General features: G+C 43.9%; 2 protein-coding genes across 2 annotated transcripts in view; one reads left to right on the top strand and one right to left on the bottom strand.

Moving 5' to 3' along the window:
• Positions 1 to 4,611: 4,611 nt before the first annotated feature.
• LOC306949190 (uncharacterized protein C21orf58) lies at positions 4,612 to 12,171 on the bottom strand (the record flags this gene model as incomplete). Its single annotated transcript, XM_079538968.1, has 7 exons — positions 4,612 to 4,812; positions 7,570 to 7,709; positions 9,054 to 9,168; positions 9,241 to 9,384; positions 10,065 to 10,132; positions 10,615 to 10,672; positions 12,112 to 12,171. 7 exons carry the CDS (start codon positions 12,169 to 12,171, stop codon positions 4,612 to 4,614), a joined length of 786 nt encoding a protein of 261 aa, XP_079395094.1.
• Positions 12,172 to 18,248: 6,077 nt separating this feature from the next.
• Positions 18,249 to 21,472, top strand: part of PCNT (pericentrin) — a gene marked incomplete at both ends in the record, with an annotated part of 92,714 nt that continues 89,490 nt past the window's right edge. The window contains one exon of the mRNA XM_079539331.1: positions 18,249 to 18,293. Coding sequence (XP_079395457.1) covers positions 18,249 to 18,293 — 45 coding nt within the window. The remainder of the gene's footprint in view (positions 18,294 to 21,472) is intronic.

Here is a 21,472-nt window from a genome sequence, read left to right as displayed (position 1 = left end):
ATGTGGGCCATTCAGCATAGCCTCTTTTGAAAATAAAACATATTCTCTGACCTAAAGAAAGCTTAAGGCCATTGTGGAATTCAGTTCTCCACTATTCCAGTAATGTCTAACCTGTAGACATAACCCCAATGTATAGTAACTATCATTTATTGCAAAATGTGCAGTGCACAGCCCGAAACAACACATCTGTCCTGAAAGAGCAAGACCAAAATATTCACACAAGAGTGGTGCAGCTTTCCATTGCACATTCTGGAGCAGTAAGGGCCAGTTGCTTGCAATGGACCAGGGAGCAAGTACAATACTGGCAAAGTGGGGGCCTTGCAGGGCAGAGTCCCAGCCCATACTGCCAGGCACGGTAAGCAGGTCAGGCCCAGGGTGGCAGCAAAGGGCCCAGGCTGGAAGACAACTCAGTGCAGATGAGACAAACTTGAGGTCAGGACCAAGTTCACTGGTGTCAGTCAGACACAGACTCATAATCACCAGGCACACATATGGTGACAAATCCACCCTAACTCACTGCACTCTACAACTTCCTGAAGGAGGTTGTGGTGAAGAGGGATTTGGCCTCTTCTCCCAGGCAACGAGCAGAACACGGGGCAATGGCTGTAAGTTCTATCAGAGGAGGTTTAGGAACATAAGGAAGAACTATTTCTCTCAGAGAGTGGTCAGGCACTGGAATGGCTGCCCAGGGAGGTGGTAGAGTCGCCGTCCCTGGCAATGTTCAAGAGGTGTCTGGATGATGTGCTGCATGATATGGTTTAGTGCTTGTGGTGGCAAAGGTGATGAGGAGATGGTCGGACTAGATGATCTTAGAGATCATTTCCAACCTCGTGATTCTGTGATTCTATGATTCTAACTTGTATATGAGCCAGCAGCGTGCTCTTGCAGCCTGGAAGGCCAGTATTTCCTGGCTGCATCAATACAAGGATATAGCAGGGTAAGGGAAGTGATTGTCCATCTCTACTCTGCCCTCGTAAGGTACCTTCTGCAGTACTGCGTACAGTTTTCTAGTTCCAATGCCAGCCCATGGCAAGGGCATTGGAAATAGATGATCTCTGAAGTCTCTTTCAACCCAAGCCATGCTATGATTCCGTATTATAGAGTCAATATCATGAAAGAGTCACAGGCCCTTTAAAGGGATTGCTGCCCACCCTCAAACTCCAGCACTGGGAGGGGCCCAGGTGGGGCTGATCAGGGGTATTAAAGTCCACTGGCACTGCATGTAAACTTGCTGCCACAGAAGATGCTCTGTAGGATTTTTCTGATGTATGCTACAGTTATTTGACCCATGCAAGCTAACTGACTAACACATACCCACCTGATAAGAGGGACCTAAAAAGCCTGCCGAAGGCAGGATCAGCTCTCCCTCAGCCCTGTGTCTGCTTGACTTCCAGCTCCCATGCAGTGTACCTTGTACAACCCTGTAGAGGACCTGTTTCAACACACTATCACTCCTGCATGCTTCAGAGCTCTGCCAGTGCCAAGTTTAAATCACCGTTCTCTGTTTTTAAGTCCTTTTTTCATCTCACAGGGCCTTCATGCAGCAAATGGTCACAACAGGGAGGAGAGGGTAGAATGTGAAGTAAGTTTTGCATAGTAAACAGCAGTAAAATTATTTGTTAATTGTTTTCAGAGCACAGACATCATTAACTTCCAGCAGTGACAGTTATGTGGAAATATTGCTCTTAGAACACTTGTCCCGTAAGCTTTCCAGATTGCTCCACTACTGTGGCTTACCATTTTAATAACAACCCTTAAAGATATACCAGTTAACTCTTGGACTCCTGAGGATAACACAGTGTACAGTCATGTTGCTAAAGCTGGTCTTGTAAAACTGCCCTTTCAGGCAGCTAGACCAGGGCTGCACAAGCAGCCTTAGCAATGATTTGCAACTTCGATTCTTCCTGTGGGGAGAGGCCAGTAGTGAGTGGAGTACACTAGAGGGTGAATACTGGATCTGGTCCTCTGTAACGTCTTCGTTAATGATGATGGGGTAATTTACCCCCAGTAAATTCATGGAGGACAGAAAATGAGGGACTTGGGAAATGTTGCCAAAAACACATTTTTCAGGAATGTCCACAGCTGGACTGACCTCTCACCAAGAGCCCCAAGTGCAGTGGAGACTCTGAGCACTGACACAGGTTAAAAGTTTTTCTTCCAAGATGGTACTGATCAGCTCCTTTCTGTCACACTTGTCTGCTTACTTACTGAAAACAATTCTTAGCAAATGGGACTAAACCTCACCTGTCAGGAATTATATATGCCCAGTGCAATATGCTTTGTCCTGGGTAGACAAATAATTCCAAATATCTTTCAGACTTGCTTAAGACTGCATTGAGGAAAAAATTTATATATAAAAATATGTTCTTTTTAGTTTGGAAGAATATTTCATCAACCATGGCAGCATTTGGGGTTATCAACCTCCTCATTCCTACAGTAGAAAACCCCAGTTTAAAAACAGGTGAACGTGGGAAGACATTGAGAAGGTGCTACTAAATCATGGTTTTTCTTTCTCTATTAAAAACATAATGAGGCTGCTGATGGAAAGATGTTGCTCATCACTTAGTTACAACTTGGGTCTCCTGAGTTCTAAAACAAAATCAAAAGAATAGGATGGCATGGGTTTTAATGCTTAGCAACTGCAAATTAATAGGAAAAATAAAAAAGGAAAAAGCGTGATTTATGTTCCTTAGGAAAACAAACAAACAAACAAAAACATGCCAATATTCAAGGAAGGACCTTGGGAATCTTTTTTTAAATTATTTTTCATTTTTTTCCCCCAAGGTGAAACCCTGATAATGCAAGAGAAAGATTGAGAAATACAGAAATATGCACAAGTTCAGGCTGCTGAAGCCCCCCTCCAACAGCTCTTTGAAAAGAAAAACTTGGGTAGCATCATGAATATGAGGCTCAGAAGAGACTGAGAGAGACTTCCTGGGGCAGAACATTGCAGATATTAGGGTAGTGATGTTCCACTGAGATGATCAGATGCGATGACTGCAGGAGCTACTTTATTTCTTCTTTTCCCTACTGAAAATTATTTATTCAAATACTACAATCCCTGTCAGCCCATGTAAAGCAATTAGGGCAGAGTGCTGCCCTTTACCAAAAAATGACATGCTCTTGGGCTCTTCTCAAAGATCACTCTACAGCCCTCCTGCTACCAAAACCTTGCCATGCAAGTCCAATACAGGAGGAACACTTTGGTTGATGAGTTTTGGCAACTGAGCTCCATTCATGAAGTCTGGGTTAGTCTGCGTTAGCCCCCATGAGGGCTGCAAAGGAGCATTTCTCCAAAGTACACATGAAAGGGACTCAGTCCTGAAGGTGAGCCATACTCATTTGCAATAGTTTAGACAACACTAGTGTTATATTTATTTCATGTCCCAGGGCCACTGTGAGGCTCTTTGGGACAAGATGTCTTGGTTCTTTCGAAAGAGGCAAAAGAGAGGTGCTGCTGTCACTCTGGGTTTGGCATATGAGAGGAAGCAGCTGCACTGGCAGAAAGGGGTGAGAAGACTACAGGCATGTGGTACAATTGTTCTGTCGATCTCCAGTCTTTCTGTGCTCATTTACTGTATGGATGATTTGCAGATGCACAGACCATCAGATTATTTAGGAACAGCTCAAAAGCAGGTTGAACTCAGCGATGCAATTGTCCACCTTCAGAGGAACACATGCTGTCAGTAGGTGGGCCACCTGCAATAAGAAAAATGACCTTGTGTTTGGTAATAGCCAACACACACACTTGTCACAGCTGCATAAAAACAATAAAGATGTGTAGGATCTTATAATTCATGATGAAGAGGGAAAGGCAGCTTAAAAGCTGTGACGATATGATTTTACTGATTTCTGCAAACAGCTAAGCAACAGCTCATTGCACTGATACTGGAAGGAGCCAAGAGCTCTTTATCAGCAGAGGTTACAAAAGCATGTAAAAGAGGAAGGGGTAGAAATGTATAGCCCCTGCAATTCTATTCAGTAAAGAATCTTTTCAGGAGTCCAAATCCCATGCTAAAGAGGGCCATACAGATACTCATGGCAGTAGGTTCCCCATGCCAGAAGATGTGTTTCTATCCTTTCCTTCTGCTCACTAAGCCTTTGGAAAAGATGGAGCACAGACATAAAAGCAGTGATTCCTTGTCCCAGAGTCCCCAGCCACCCAATCATGCTCTACACAGTGCCTTTGAAGAAAGTCCCAGCTTCAGCATGTGAGAACTTCCTAATACTGCTGCTTCCATGCCTTTTTTGCTGTCTCCTTATAACATAGATTGCAAGAACACTGTGCTCTTTGCTCAGATCCAGTTAAGCCACAACACCTTGGCATTAGTAGGCTGTGGGTCACTGAGCAGTGGGTCTGCTCATGTGCTCATTCAAGCACCAGGCCGTGGTGTCATTTACTTGCACTAGAAAATAGCTCAGGACAAGATTCCAGGTGCAGGGAAGGCTCAGGCAAGTGAGTCTTAGGAGGAGCAATCTACTCACCTCCACTTGAGGATCTCAGCAGTGTTGTAAGAATACAAATCCCATGGGGAATGTCAGCCTGAATACAAAGAGTAGGCAGCCCCTACTCAGTAGGCTGAACAGTTCATGCCACAGCAATCCCACAACTTACATCTGCATAGCTGGGAGCACGCTGCTGGTCCAACGCTGGGCTGAGGATGCAGGTGGCAGTCCCTCACCTGGCACTGGGAGCCCAGCAGGCATGGCACGGAGGGCCAGCCCCGTGGGAGAGTAGTGGTGGTGGTGGTGCACTGCAGACAGCCAGGGACGATCTGCTTTCACAGCCACAGGAGCGGTGAGCTGCAGGTCCTTGATTGAGATAAGCAAAGGGGTTTTGGTGGCCCTAGGAAGGATGGGGGAGACTATAGGGACATGCTCTGTCTCTCTGCTGCCTCCCTTTCATTTGAGGTGATGCTCAGCACAGTTCTGACACTTCTGAGGAAATCCCAAAGCTGCCTTCCATTTCCATAGCAAATCTATCACTTGCATGCTGGCTGTGATGGTGCTGGCCCCCAGGATGTCAGTACCCTGAAGCAGGAGAGCAAGCAGCTGCTGCCAAAGGCCTTCCATCTCAGGCAGACATTTGGTCTCAACAGGTGCAAAAGCTGTCAGCTCCCAGTTGCACAGGTCACAGGGATGGATTATGGAAGATTGTATTTCACCCCACAGTTTAATGTGGGCCACAGGGGCTTTTAAGCTATTTATTGCCCTTGCATATAGCAGGTAAGAAAGGTGTGAACGAACTGGGCAACTACTGCAGAAGTGTGGGAGTTGGTTTCTTACTACCTCACTACCTTGGTTTTCCAAGAAAAAGAACAGAAATCTCTCTTACAACATCGGGAAAAGTCACGGTCAGCTTGAAAACGGAGAGGCTGAAAAAGTATAAGGGAAGATTTTTCAAGACAAGAGATATCCCCAGTCCCTAAAGACGAACAATCCTTGCTGCTTTGATAGTAAATGCTTCAGAGTAGAGAGTAGAAATACATTTTTCCAAAGCATTTAAGATGACTAAGGAGCTAGACGGCATCCTGCTAAAAATAGCATAGGAACTGTGCAGCTAAGGATATGTTCAAAATTACCTATCGTTTGATAAGTACTTGGTTTGTTTTGGAAAAAACCCTAGGAGGATTTCAATACAAATATCTATAAAACCTGTCCTTCTTGACTTTGCTAGTCATCAATTGACAGCATGGGCATCCAACCTTTTGGCTTGCCTGGGCTGCATTGAGCAAACAGGAATTGTCTTGGGCCACATATATGTTGCTCCAAAAGTAATGCCTCCTATTTATTTCCACAGAAATTACAACAGACACAAAGAGCACAATAACACTCTTTGATAGGACAAATTCTCAGCTATAAAACACTTCTTCAACATGGTCACCATCATTAGCTATTCATTTTCTCCAGTGATGAACAAGAACCTGTGTGCTGCGCTCATAGAAATCTGTACCAGCAGAGGTGACCCACTATTGCCACTGCTGAAGCATACTACCCACCACCCTCACTGTGCTCACATCTGGTGTTTGGTTTCCATAAACCTTCAGCAAGTGTTGATGAACGTCAATGGGTGCCATTTTTTGCAAATGGAGGAATTCAATGTCAGATGCACTTCCATGACAGACACCATTCTGTCAGAGTGCCACTTTGCTGCTATCTGTCACATGGTAACTACAGTGACAGGATACTGGTGGAAGGCTGAGTCTCTTCTCCCATACTGCCAACATTCACCTCTGACATCATATGCCAACATCATAAAACAGGAGGCACTGCTTTCAGAGTAGCTTTTGTAATACATCTAATATTGTTAATATATAAGCAACAAAATATTTTAAGAAAAATATTAAAAATTAGACTATCTTTTTTTTTTTTTTTAAAGAGAGCAACAAAAGCAGAACTAGTGGGATAATTGGCCTTGTTTTTGTGAAACTAATGCATCACTCTGGTTTGATGGAAATTACTGCAATTCTTAGTGAGGCCTCAAGGTGCTCATCTGAGATTTTTTATGAACTATTACTCTTCCCGTACTCCATCCGTGACAATAATCATGCACATCGTGTCATGTCATGACATGAGCAAGTTGTGATTGTGAAGCAAAGGATATTTCTCTCTGGTAAGATAGGGATTATGAAAGTTTGGTAAGAAGACACAATCAGATTTTTCAGTCGAATATTTGATTGCAGCTCTACACTTCCCTTCCAAAAATTTCTAGGTAATGTACTCATATTGACTGAAAATGGAGTTGCAAACGTAAATAGATGAATCCTTTTCTGCAATTCTTTTAAAGCCTGTTCTCTAATTCCTTTATCAAAATGGAAAGCACAGCTGCACACTCTTCACTGTTCCAAGCCCTGGGTTTAGCCAATGTATCAAAATGCATAAAATTATTCACCATCACTTGAGTCAACACTGCATAGCACTGCCCTCCCTAGTTTCTATCACTGCTGTGTCAGCAGCTTAACTTATGATGGTTCATGAACCATGAAGATGGTTCACTTGTTGCTGAGCAATGAATGCATGCCCAGACTGCAGGTTGGGCATGCCCAATTTACAGTGAGACAATAGCTAGAGCCAATCAAGTATGACCACAAAAATTTGAGCTTCAGCTGGTTTTGAACCACCAGGTCCAATTTCACTAGTTACAGGATTTGTAGCAAGTATTCCCCTGTTGCCCACAGTGAGCAGGCAGAAATTGAGCCATACAGCTACGTGCTGACTAGAGGTGAATTACTAGGGTTTTGAAGACACCAGGGGACACCATTACAGATGCTGTACCAGATGTTTCAGCAATAGTCAGCAGGAGTTAGGCTCCCAAGTGCAGCAGCAGATGCTCAGTGTAGGCCTCTTCTATGTCTGTTAGTACATGCATTCCAGAGCCAGACTGAATCCAGTTTGCACTGGTGTGGGAAACATTTTCTGTTGCAGTTCTACTTAGCGACATGTAAGGACCTATGTGAAACCTGCAGGAAACCACAGGCAGCAGAATTGTTTTTTTTCCAGTCCTCACATACTCCAGGATAACTATTGCCCCACATGAGCAAAGATGCCCTTTGGACACAGTAACACTACCTGCTGTGTGTGCTGAAGCAGTGGGTAGCTGGGTCTGGCAGGCTGTGCAAACGCCATCGGTGGGAGAGACTTCAGCATCATGTTCTGCATGATGATCTGATGCATCTGTGCATTCTGCATCAGCATCATCTCCACCATATCTGGGAAGAAGTCATCCAAAGGAGGAAAGCAAGAGCTTTATTAGCAACAGGGGTATCTCAGTGGGAACTGCTCTCTAAGGTGCAAACTCATGAATGCAGCTGAGACGCAGTAGCTGAAAACAACACATGGCAACATTAGCATTACGTGCCCAGATGGTGCAAAATTAATGTCTATGAATAAGACCATCCACACCAGATCACCCATTCCCCCACCCTTCACAAGCAAGCTGCTATTGAGGAGTATCTTCTTTAGTTCCACTGCAAGCCCATCCCTGTAGATGCAGTCACTGGCAGGCTGGAAAACAGCTGTGCACTGAAACTCTCACTTGTTCCAGCATGGACTGGAACAATGTGCCATGTGGCACTCTCCACAGCTTTGGTTCAAGATCATTGTTGCCCACATTGGAGGCTTCCTCAGCTTTACACAATATTGCAGTGCCACCTTAAGTGGATGTGATGCACATGCAGTGGACTCTCAACATAATGCTGGATCATAATTAGTTGCACAGTACACATCCTTTGTATTTTAAGTAGGGGGGAGGAGAGGAAGAAAAGCAAAGGAACTCTTTTTAATCATACCGAAGATATTTTAAATGTATCAACTTCAGAAAAGTCATGCATGTGTTTGGGCTAGTTCATTTACAAAAATAAACTACTATGAATAAATCCAGCCATTTAAGCTAAGAAATAGTTGAGAAACATAGCACTTCAGTAACTGGATGTTTCTTTGTGATAGAAGAAAGCCTTTGACCGAGGGATGAGCCAGGGAAGTCAACCCAAGTTTTTGTTCAGGTATCATTTCACAGTAGCATCTACGTTTAGAAAAAAAAAAAAAAAAAAAAACTCTCGTTCTTGGCACTGCACTACATTTGAAACACTGTCAGTTGTTCGGCTTTTTTTCCCCCCCCAACTCAGCACTTTTAAGCCTACACTGCTCTAAGGAAATTGAACAGCAGGTTAAGGTGGGACAAAAAGAATAAAAAATGGATTTTAAAAGCCTATTTGTGAGTTTTAGAATCAACCATTTACATGAGTTTCACCTTGGTACACTCAATGCCTTGGATTGAGCAGCTTTTAATTCCCTCAGGTTTTCTGACAGCTCAACTTTGCTTTGCCAAGTTTATCGTACCATTTCTTTTGTTTTAGCAAGAAGAGTTTGTCCAAAAACTTCTGAGAACTGATCTCTATTTTTGCAGAGTGCAATTCCCACAGTCCTGGTAGTGACAGAGCACATCACTGACTTGAATGCTTGGAAAAGGTCCCCTGACCTCTTCCCTTTGCAGCGGCACCTTTTCTGGGTATTCCTGGTAGTGGGACCTGACAGCTAGTCCTAGTGAATGGTACCTTCTTTAATGCTTCCAGAGCGAGGATGTGCAAAGGGCTGGGCAGTGGGGATCTGTGCTATCAGTGGGGGTGGCTGTGGGAGCTGCTGGATGATCGTGGCAGGCTGAGGAGGCATCTAGATAAGAAAAGAAAATGGAGAAGTCAGTGCAGGATTTGTCCAGTGTTTCCTAGGAGTGACGATCCTTACCGCCTGTTGGATAATCCTTGGTGTTTCAGCTTGAGATGCTGGAAAAGGTATCTGGTAGATGCGCGGGAGACCAGCACTGTAGTTCCTATACTGTCCCCCAGCTGGTGCAGAAGGCTGTGACAGCTCCTCCAGAAGGTGCTGCTCCTGCAAAATCAGGTAATTTCTTTGAAGAAAATCTGGTCACAGAAAGGCTGGCAGTGTTGTTGCATTCATCAGATTAAATAGGCCAAACCTTTGGGAGTCTGCAGCAGAGTACAGCTTTTCTACCTACAACACTCCTGCAGAAACTGCTGCATAACAGGCAAACCACAAGTGAATGCTACATGAAGGGATGTCAGAGCTGTAACAAGTGAAAACAAAGTGTTTCTTCCTGCATATCTTGAGGGTATACAATTTTCAGTACAAGTGAGAGTAGAAAAAAGTGAAGAACAAATTGCTGGAAGTCTAGTAAAATATTTCATTAATACTTGATCCTCTCTATATATGATTTTAAGTAATAGTTGTTCCTATTTTGGCAACATTAAGGAGTCCTTTGATTGCATTTTGGAATCCAGAAAGTTTATGATACAGCAGCTTACAACAAATAGAATCAATGCACTAGGTGACTGACATGGGTGCAGGCTTCATGTGCTGATGTAGAGGAAGTCCTGTTCAGCTTCCCACCAGCCTCTCCTCATCTCTCTAGTGAAAACCACACTTCTCACAGAAAATTCTCAGTGCTTGCTTAAAATAGCATGAGATTCCACCCTTCAAATTCTACTCTTACGCTCATTATGTTAAACCAGACACTTTACACAGTCACGCTTGACAAGTACTGCTTTTACCTTAAGCTCCTGCAGGAGATTTTTCCTTTTCTTCAAGGCACTTTGAAGCATATCCTCACGTCTGTTGCCTAAAGGAGGAAAAAAACATTATATTCTTAAAGGATTGCAAGGATAAGGCTACTATAACACTTACATTATGAGATTAATTCTGGAAGATATTTTAGGAGATTCCTCTAAAATATACCGTCTTGGTTAGGACTGAGATTCATATACAGATCATCACTGTTGTTCATACTTCACTGAAACTTACATTTGCAACTTCTGATCCCCAGGGCTACATACAGATTTAGATGCCTGGGCCAAGCACTGATTTCACTGTGGATCATTCTTCTCATCCACCAGAAAGTGTCCCTATCACAGAAGCTGAGACAGAGTAAATTCCAACTACCGAGACTCCTGGCCTCAAAGCACTCAGAGCCAGAGGCCTGTACTAGCTTTTAGAGAGAATATAGAATCACCCAGTGTGATCTATCAAGGAACTCATGACTGAAAACATCCCTAAGCCCTTTCCATTTCGAGGCCGTAACCAGAACAAACGCTTCTCTCTTACTTGCTGTAGGAAGAGGTGACTCCATCTTCTCTAGGTTCTTCTGTTCGTTTTCTAATCTCTAATAGAAAAAAACACACAGAAAACCCACTGTGAGTTAGGCAGAAAAGCTCACAACAATTCAAGTGGGATTGGGATAGAGAAAATAAGTCACAAGTGGAAATAAGGGACACTTCTACTAAGTCACAGCTAGAAAGGCCTGTAAGAAGTAAAAAACCCCACAGAACTACAAACAGTCTCATAAAACACAATGGTAAATGCAACAATAACAGCAGAGCAACAAAATTCCAGGCTGCAGAAAGTGAAGATTTACTCAAACATAATAGCAGTAGACAGAGAAATAAGGTGGAAAAAAGCTGCTTACCTCCAGAAGACCTCAGGTATACAGAGATATCTAGAGAGATACCCTCACCTCCACTGCCAACCCTTTAATGAGGTGTGGGAATGGGTGGCTCCTGGCTCTTCCCCTTCTGGCCACTCAGGCATATTGCATGCACCTGAGCTACCCTGGGCTGGCCCTGCCTTGCAACCAGGTGCTTGATTACTGTTTCAAGCCATGATATAGCATTTCTGCTACAGTCTCACTATAAATTTACTCTCAGCAAAAGAGTAATCATGCTTTTAGCTGGTCTGGCCATCTCAGATATGGGAACTGATAGCACAGTGAATCAGGAGACTTATGCATCACTTACTTTGTAGGGTAGAGAGCTAGAACATATAGAGAGCTTGATTCCAGAGTTCTGGGTATTCAGTGCACTAGGAGTCTTAAACAGTCCAGAGTGAGTGAGTCCAGCCTCACCTGAAACTTCCATTCACGTCTTCCGCCCACATGCTGGGGTGTCCTTATAATCTCAGCTCTAGGTCTTCAGATCCTGTCTAAGCTATACTGAATAAATACTGGTCTCCAGTTCATGCAGTGCCAAGCTTATGACTGGCTATGGGTTTCAGGAACTCTGATTCCAACTTGCAGGTGCCTTCCATCTTGGCTTTAGACCTTCCTTAGTGCTATAAGCTTGCTTGATGGACCTGGACGTTTGGTTGAACCCAGCCACCCTCTCTGGCTCTGCCCTGCTTGGGCCAGTCTCTTTCCCAAACAGTCATGCTGTTATATTCAACTTTCTGATCTTTAGGGACCAGATGGACTTTGTGCCCACCTGATCTATGAACTGAAGAGCTTTTCCTTAGCACAAGCACACTTTTGGCTCCTGAGTTCTACCTACTTCCCTACTAGTGAAAGCTTTGTCCTCAAATTACTGCCACATCTAAGACAAACTACTCCACTTTGGAAAGACGTATTTTAAATTTTAATTGTATATTAAACAATCATTTCTACAAATGCAACTTGCTCTGCCTCAGCTTGCATGCTGAACAAGGTTCTCAGCTGGCTGCAGGTCCTTTTTGTTTCACAGTAAAAATATGATTAAGACACAGTGTTTATACTTAAATGCCTGTAGTAAAAAAAGCAGAGCAAAGGTGACCACTGTAGAATTATTAACTTACCTTTTCTAGGAGTTTGAATTTTAGCTGGGCCACACGATCCACCACTGAAGGATCTGTCATTGTCTTCTGAAAGAGCAGGCAGGCATGAGCATATTAAATAGCTAAGCAAATGCAGGTAAGTTCTCAGTGCTCCTTTCTTCCACTCCACTCTAAATCTTCATAGAAGAATTTTATTAGCAAAATAAAAACCAAACAAATAATAAATGAAACAAAACAAACCACCAACAATAAAACTCAAAATCCAAGACTGTGAGAAATGAGAGAAGAAAATAAATGCTTCAATTTCACTGTCAGGTAAAAATTCATATAGATGTGTGCCACCATAACAAAGACACGGATCTTGTTGCTATTTCTCTCAATGTGTTTTTGTGCTGCAGGTTGTGATGGCCACATAACAGTCGGTCAGCTTGAGTATTTGCTAATGGTTTGCTATAGTAATGGTTGCTAGCCTCTCACTGGCAGTGTCTCTAAGCCTCTGTGTTGTTAGTGTGGTCTTCTACATACCTTTCAGATTAGTTCCTGCACTTTGGTTGCTAAGTTTGTAATGCCGATCCACAGCATAAACAATTTAATCTCCAGGTGCAGGTACTTGTTTACCCTCTGTGAAGCAAATGCCCAGCACACTAGGAGATGGGGGGAAAAAAAGACAAAACCTTTGGATACATACATATTTAACGTAACCCAATGCCAAAGGTCAGATTATGATCTGACTGATTGATACATCTTAACAATACCTACTGGACTATTAAGGGTCCATTCACTTTGACATGGTCCTTCATCTAGATTTTCATGATCAGATAGTAATCTAAAAATTTTAAAAAAGAGTTAATGAGAATAGCTGGAACTGATCATAGGGTGAGTAAAACAGCAAAGTGGTTGTGTTGTGACATCCTTTGGATTACCATCTCCTGAGCAGTCTCTGGGGTGCCTTCTCCTTCCAGCATGAAAAGCAAAGCAACATTTATCACCAACAGCAATAAAACCAATGCTAAGGCATGGGAAAGAAACCAAATTACAGATTCTCTTCTCTGCTTCTAGGAAAGCAAAGTTACAACCCCATCCTTATTCAAAGGCCATGGCAAAGCCACAGCTGAGCCCCTGCAGATAGACAGACAATTCTACTTGGCTATGTGGGAGCAGCAGAGATCACCTCCTCCAGCTGTGACCCACACAGCATGTATGTACAATCTGTCCTTAAAAGTACACAGGCAGATAGACACTGGTGAGATTATAGCAACTGTGACGTGGAGGTTTCAAATATAGCTGCACCTTGCTAGATGTGGGGATCAGCTTGCTTTGGTTCATTTGTGCAGCTAAGAGCAATGAGGCAGAACAGAAAACTCTCACCTGCCAGCAGTCTGTGGCTTATAGAAAAAAAATCTGAGCATGTTTTTTGTACTTTAATGTTTTTGATCCCTTTATCCTCTTGGCATCTGCAACAATCTTTGATAAGGAGTTGCCTAGGTAACTTAACTTTAGCATGGGCCTTGTTATGCAAATAAAGGTTTTAAGCATAGAAGTTTACCTAGGCAAAGAAAGAAACAAAGAAAAGGTTTGCATTTAGATTGTTTTAAATCTAAATTTCCAAAATTTTTTGTTATACAACATAGTTTATTACCGTTCTCCATGCACTTTATGCTTACAGCTTGAGGCTTATATTCCTGAATCATCACGTGCTTGCACAGATGTCACTTCTCTAAGCTAGAGAATCTATTCCCTTCTTCCTTAAATGGCAAATTTTCCTTCTTCTTTGATTTCACAAGTCAAGAGAATGAGGCTGGGAGGGCATAGCAGTAGTGCCCACAAGGAGGATTCTTATATCTATCTCTTGAACTCCACTATCAGCCACTCACAGAAGGTTATTCAACAGCTACACTTTCCATCAGATTTAGTTTGTCTGTCTGTTTGTATGCCTCATGTTTTTCCTAGTGAGTTCTCTTTGTACTTTCCTATTTCATGATTTCTTCTGTAACTCAGTGACCAGAGTTGGCTGCAGTATTCAGGCGGTGATGTTGCAAAGTAAGAGTTGAGTTGGTGTCTGCAGACAAGCACAATAGCAACAAGCCTGCTATTAGTCATTACTGATGCTGTAGTAACTGTTGCTTCCTGCCCAGATGGGACTTTACAGTAACTTTTCTAATCACTGAGGAATTTTGAGCAGATGTTTACCACCAATTGTTTCTTTAAGTATCCCCTAGAAGTTTCTAAACCCTTCATTGCAATAGCAATAGAGGGTAACAAGAAAGGCTGACAAAAACAGCCCTGTTGAAGTATTTAATTAAAAAATTAGTGGGAGTGTTAAGTAACAGAGATGACTGTTAGAGGACAGAAAGAGAAACCTTTGCTCAATGTGACAGTGTTCCAGAGAAAATCTAATGTCTGCTAAAAAATGCTTTCCAGAACTTACGGATGCTCTGGTCACAGTGGGATCTCTACTACAGGGACACCTTCAACCTGCTGATGACTTGCCAGCAGCCTGCCAGCCACACACAAAAGGATCTTGTACAAAAGGTGTTTCTGTAGTTACTGTGCATTGTGAACTAGGGATCAGAAAAGAAGATCCAAAAAAAGCAAAACTAGACAAATTTAATTCTGAAAAATATTAACAGGAGTATTATGTGCATCTCACAGGAGGTAATTATTCTGCTCTGTTTAGCAGTGCTGAAGTCATAGTTTGAGGTCACTGTGTCTAATTTTAGGCACAGCAGCATCAGAGGGAAAAGAACTCCAGGGGAATAAATGGCAGCAATGGTAGATTTACAGAATACAAGATCTGAGAAAGACTTTGAAGAATGGGCATTGTTTAATTTACTAATTAAATGATGAGATGGAGCCAGTGAGCGATGTAAATGAAAGAATATTAAGGACAGAGTCAATTTTTTTTCCTGCCTGAAAAGACTAAGCAAGAAACATTTGGCTTAATGAGGAAAATGAAAACCTGTTGAAAACAAGCAAAAAAATTCTTTATACAATATGACAAGTGATGGAGCTGCTAAGAAAGGGCTTTCACAGAATGGGCTTTCACAGAATATGTTTATGAACAATTTACAAAAGCAGTTGTGATGAACACTGCAGGTGGATCAGATCCCTCTCCAGATACAGGAATGGATTAGATGGTGAGCTCCAAACCAGGACTACACTTCTATGATGTCTTTTATTGATTTTGATACTTTATGCCTTGATTTTAATTACTATTTTCTAAAACACACTAGAGAAGGAACCAAACAGACACACCTGGAAATATTGGAGACAATAAACTCCAGTGCTCTGGTTCCACAGGTTAGACTTTTTATAATTTCAGTCTTAGAAGTTATTTGTTTTTTAAGAGGGTTAAAAGAAGGGGAAAAACAAAAACAAAAACAAAAAACAAACACATGAAGAGAAATTCACTAGTGGACAAGTACATGTAATTTCCTTCCAATCAGTTGTCTCCTTCTGCCAATTGTAATGCTGCAATTCAACAGCCAAGAGCTCTCATGCTGCACTTTGGAGCGTGCAGCGGAAGATAAGAAATCTTGGAGACATTTAACTTAATTCCTGACTCCCGTGTCGTGGGGACCAGCATACTTGCTGACACCAAAAGCAGAACCGAAGGCTGACTGTATCTCTCAGTGAATTTATAGGACATTTACATGGTTACAGAGTGCTACAATGACTTATCCTGCATGGATGAGCTAATGCTGTCGTTGTTCCTCTGTTAGAGACCATTTTCAACAGACTAGGAGGATGCTTTTTGTTTGTAAATACTGTAAAAAAACAAACAAACAACAAAAAAAAACCCAACAACTTTCTTCATTGTACGCTAAATATATGGGTAAAAATGTTTCACAGAGTTATTCAACACCATTTTCATATAACAACATGCAATGTTTAGTTTTACTATTATTTTCAAAAACAGTGAATCCAGTTTGAAACAAATTATTCTTATGATTAACTCTTTTTATAAGACAATGACAAACCACTAGTCTCTGTAAATACTGCCCATTCATTTGCAGATAGGTTGCTCCTGGTGTTCTGAGTAAGATATAGTGACTGACAGACCTTCACACAGCACTGTTAGTCCTACTGCTAACTGAGGTAAGTTGTAAACAACCTCTACAATTTTTACAGTTGTCAGGTAGGAGAGGCCCCAGCAGAAAATGCATGTGGCAAAGCTGCTCCAGCAGCACAAAACATGAATTCTGTGCTCTGAATCTGGTGATGACAGACTACTGAACAGCTGACATCCTAACCAAGAGGGGCTTTCTCAAACATTGCTGTTCTGGGGGCAATTTAGTTAGACTAGCACTAGAAATCCTGAAATTATAACATACAAGAATATAAGGAAATACAGCACAAGTTAGTTATTCAAATAAATAAATACAAATAAACCAAAAAGCTTTCAACTAAACAAACATGAGTTATGCGGTTATTATTAGTTATTTTAATCAGGTTTTATCAATGATAAGTAAAAGCAGTAATTTATTTTAAAGCAAATCTATTCAAGCGACACATCCAATTTGACACAACTACCAGGATAAACGCCATGACGTATTCTCTTTTAAGAAGATTATTTGTTCCAAGCTTTCCAATTTCCTTTTTCTTCTCGAAATGTGTCAACAACTCAAGCTCTTAAACTGAGAAATTTCATAGCTCAGGCTCTCACTTTTTCTAGCAGTGACTGGGAAGGAACTTGCTTCTTGGCTATGTAGTCACAGCATCTTGAAATGCTCCTGGGGGAAAACAGCCAAGGGTTAATAGGGCAGGAGGTGGCCAGGCGCTGTCTCAGGAGCTTCTCTCACTTTCTTGTCCAATATCCCTGTATAGTTCACTGGTCTACTTTTTCTTTCTTTTTTTTTTTTTTTTTTTTCTTCTCCTATTTCTTTCTATTTCTTTTTGTTTTATGGTGACATATTTACGTAGAAATAACATGTCCGAACAGACTGAAGAGATTGCTACAGAATGCTTTATTCCTTATCTGCAGTACTGCATCCAGGCTCGGGACCCCAGCATAAGAAGGATGCAGAGCTGTTGGAGCGGGTCCAGAGGAGGGCCACAGAGATTGTAAGAGGGTTGGAGCACTTCTCCTATGAAGAAAGGTTGAGGGAGCTGTGTTTGTTCAGCCTGGAGAAGGTCCTGGGGAGACCTATTGAGATCTTGCAGTAATTGAAGGGAGCTTGTAAACAAGATAGAGGATGATGGAGACAAGCAGTCATGGCAGAAGGTTGGGACTAGGATTCTTTCTGACACAGAGCATTCTTTGATTCTGGGAATGCTATCTTCTGTGATTCTTTCCACACGCATTTTCATTTCCAGGCTTCTTGGAAAGGAAAAGCCAGTTTTTTAACAACAGATTACCTCTGAACTGAGTTAGGGTGGGAAATGTGTTTAAAGCACGTGTTTTCTTGCGTTGCCCTTTAGTTCTGATTCAGCGAGTTGAACACATGGAGAGACCACCGGTTTGACTGATGACTGCGAAGTTAGTTAGCTTCAGCGTTAAAAGAATAGAACACCGTATTCCTCCCTCGTTAGCAAGTTCCCTCCAGCTACCGCAACCAAGCTGGGCAGTGTGGAGCAGCGGCACCGCGCCGCAGCACGGCCGGGATGCACGGCCCACGCACCCGAAGCACGGCGGCCGCTGAGTGGCGGGCTACTTTCCCGGGCGCCACCGCCCCCTGTCTCCATTGGCTCGGGCGCAGCGCTCGTTCCCGCCTGCCACGGCGGGGCCTTCCGTTTGAAACTGACCGCGCGCCGCGGCAGGCGGCGCCTCTCATTGGTGGCCGCTGAAGTGGGGCGGGCGTTGGCGGGGGAGGGAGCGGGGACGGGTCGGAATGGAGGGCGCGCCGCAGCTCGGCGCCGTCAATCCCAGGAGTCACTTAGAGGGAGCGGGCGGGGCGAGAATAACGGTTTCTCTCGGCATTGGCCGGCAGGCTCCCCGGGCACGTCGATTCTCGCCAATTCCCGCACAGCTTCCTTCCTTCCCCGGCGGGCCGGCCCACCTCTTCTATCTGGTTGGTCAGTGCCCGCAGCTGCCGCTTCGCGATTGGCCGATTGAGTGGGAGCGGGCGGGGCGAAAGCCGCGGGGCGGCCATGACCGAAACTTGTGCGCCTGCCGCCGTGTGACGTGCGGAGCGGTGGGGTTCTGCGGCTCGTAGGAGATGGAGGAGGCGCGGGCGCGCAAGTTGGAGGCTGGCAGAGCTAAGGTGAGGCGCGGCGCCTCGCTGTTCTGCGGGCTGTGGGCCTCGGCGCTGCGGGGCGGCCGGAGGCCGCGGGGAGCAGCCTTGCGGAGAGCGGGCGTTCTCCTCCCTGCCCTGCGGGTCCGTGTTTGTTTGCGTTGTGTTTGTTGTTTGCTTTTTCCCTCTCGTGTTTCTGCCGTTTGTCGAAATACGTTTACAGGGGAGAACCTCGGGAACGGGAACTGTGTGTTGTGTGCTGTGCCGCTCCGGCGCCGTGCTTGCGTCCCTTCGGCGGGGCTGCGTCCAGAGCGGACCTGGGGAGGCCGGCTGTCCGGTGAGACCCGCAGGGCTGCTGGGGGCGAGGGAGGGTTGTGGGTGAGGGCTGTGTGCGCCGTCGCTGCTTCCTTACATTGCTGCGGAGTGCACCTGTGTGGCCAGCGCTTGGTGTACACCAACCCTGGGAGTGACTGATGCCATGTCCCTGGAGGTGTTCAAGGCCAGGTTGGATGGGGCCCTGGGCAGACTGGTCTGGTATTAAATGTGGAGGTTCGTGGCCTGTGTGTGGCAGGGGGTTGGAGATTCGTGATCCTTGAGGTCCGTTCCAATCCTGGCCATTCTGTGATTTGCACTTTGTTTTGGTGACTGCTGTTCAGGAAGCTGGTTTGTGGTGCTGTGTTGCTTCTTGTTTGGTATTTCAGCTGTTCTTTGAGTTGGTACTGCTGTACGCTTTCGGAAGTTACTGCTGAATGAGGTAGTGGCATGCTAGCCCTTGGCAACAAGCTCACTCGAAGAGATTTGGATCGATGGCAAGTTGACTGTGAGTCAGTAGTGTGCCCAGGCTGCCTGCAAGGCCAACCGTAGTCTGGGGTGCATCAACCACGATGCTGCTGCTAGCCAATCAAGGGAAGTGGTTGTCCTGCATTGGTGTGGCTTTACCTTGAGTAGCATATGTAGTTTTGGGCACCACAGTTCAAAGAAGGACATAAAACTATTAGAGAGCCTCTGAAGAAGAGCTACAAAGATGGTGAGTGTTCTAGAGAAGAAAATATATGAGAAGTCTCATGGTTTGTTCTTCCTGGAGAAGGGAAAACTGAGAGAAGACCCCATTGCGGCTGATGGCTTCCTCACAAGGGGCAGGCACTGATCTCTTCTCTGCTGCCTGCGATAGGATCTGAGGGAATGGCATTGAGCTGCAAGAGGATAGAGTCGGGCTGCACAGTGCGGAAAAGGTTCTTCACTAATAGGGTAGTTGGGCACTGAAACAGTCTCCTCAAGGTGGTGGTCATGGCACCAACGTTGCTGTTGTTATTCAAGAAGTGTCTGGACAGTGCTCTCAGACATATGGTCTGTTTTTTAGGTTATCCTGTTTGAAGCCAGGAGTTGGACTTGATGATTTTTATGGGTCCTTTCCAGCGTGGGTATTCTGATACTGTATTTCTCTCCCTCTGCCAGGATGGCAATGGGACTGTAGCTGGAAGGAGCTGGCAGGGGCTGTGCAGTGGTGTGGAGCTGCGTGCAGCTCACATCCCCTCAGGGGCTGCAGCCTCTTTGCCAGCACTATCCTTGTGGCCTCCTCCAGGCCTGGGGCGTAGCTCTTCCTGCAAGGCACCTACCAGGAAATCTGCTTTCTGCATCCTATGGTGGAGCAGAGCTTGGCTGTGTACCTCTTTTACCTGCACTGGCTTTTTGCCTGCACCATCCTCCCAGGGCTGTGCAGGTGGCAGTAGGAGCACTGCTGGCGCTGTGCAGGCAGCAAGGCTTTTCCTGGTCTCACAGGTCTCAGCTAGGTGCTGTGCTCCGGCTCAGTGACTCTGTGTCCATGTAAGTGCTTTAGGGCACAGCCCTCTGTCAGAGAAATATAAAATGATAGCTTCTTGCATTAATGTTGAAAATGAGAGATTTGTGGGATGCCTGTTCTTCCTCGGATTAGGAAGTTAGATTAACTGCAGCAAGGCTTTTGTTCAGGTTTATTTTGTAGCGCTTCTGTAAATTCAGTATCTGTTAACAGGAAAGCGTTGTGTACTTGCCTTGAACAAGTTAGTTCCCACTGTTGTATGGCTGTTGTTTGTCACTGGGAGAACAAAAAAAAAAATAGTAGAGACTTGCGTTAAGTTTCAAGCTCTCCATGCGGAGGCAATGCTATATCTTCTACTTGTTTTGTTCTTCTTTTTTCATAAATTTTTAAATAACTAAGGTGTTTAATATCTTGTATCTTACCATTAAAAACAAATAAAGAAATCCTTGGCAGCTTATTCAGTGCCACTGCATGGAAATGTGCCATATGAGAGGAGACTGTACGAAGTGGCAGAAATGGGTGTAGTGCTTCCTCTGCTTGCAAAAATATCATGGCCTTCCATTATTTATCTAGCAGAATGGGGGCAATTTTCTTTTTTTTTCTTTTTTTAAAGCACCAGGGCTTTAAATGGAAGTAAGGCTTTTTAATGGAAGTAATATTTAGTGGGGTTTATTAAACACAAAGATATTATGTTTGGCACAGGAAAACAAATATGAGCTGTAAATTTCTTGGTATGTTCAGCTAGTCTTTTGCATTTCTTTGTGCTTGCCCTGTGTTTTTGTCTTAATTACATGCTTGAACTTGGGAGTTCTAGCTTCTAACTAATGGGCCCAGCTGGAGGAGATGGACCTTTTGTCGTACTCAGTGATCCTCCTCAGATCCTTAAGCCCACAGTTGGATGTGGATGTAGGTGGGCTATGTGGCTGTGACTTGGCTCGGAACTTCCTTTGGGTAGCCTGTGTTTTTGGAAGCTCTTGTGTAAGAGAGCAGAAGGAAGCATTTTTCCTTGTTCTTTTTCTGGCATGTATTGTAAGCGATTGGTTGCTACGAGAGTGGTCATGCTAACTAAGTGTCTGGTTCTACTTGAACGTAGACATGCAAATTGTTTATTTTGTTGCCTCTCTCATCCATGGATTTTAGCTAAGTAATGACCTAGGAAGAGGTTGTGTATGTGTTTTTTCTCTTTAAAGCAGTGCTTGAATTTTTATTTTCATATAAGAATAAAAACTCTATCACTGAAATGCCTTTGGAGCTACCACTAAACTATAACAAATATCCCAACTTCTATTTTAGTTGGAAGCTGACATCATTTGGCAGATGCTACACAATGATTGTGTCAGGTTCTTCAAATTTCCATTCTAATAAATGGAGTACTGTTAGCAGTAATTGGGAAATGTAACAAGACCTGAAC

This window comes from Tetrao urogallus, assembly GCF_951394365.1.
Source record: "Tetrao urogallus genome assembly, chromosome: 8".
Classification (NCBI taxonomy): Eukaryota; Metazoa; Chordata; class Aves; order Galliformes; family Phasianidae; genus Tetrao; species Tetrao urogallus.
The sequence above is the reverse complement of the archived record's forward strand: the minus strand, read 5'-3'. Positions and strand labels throughout refer to the sequence as shown.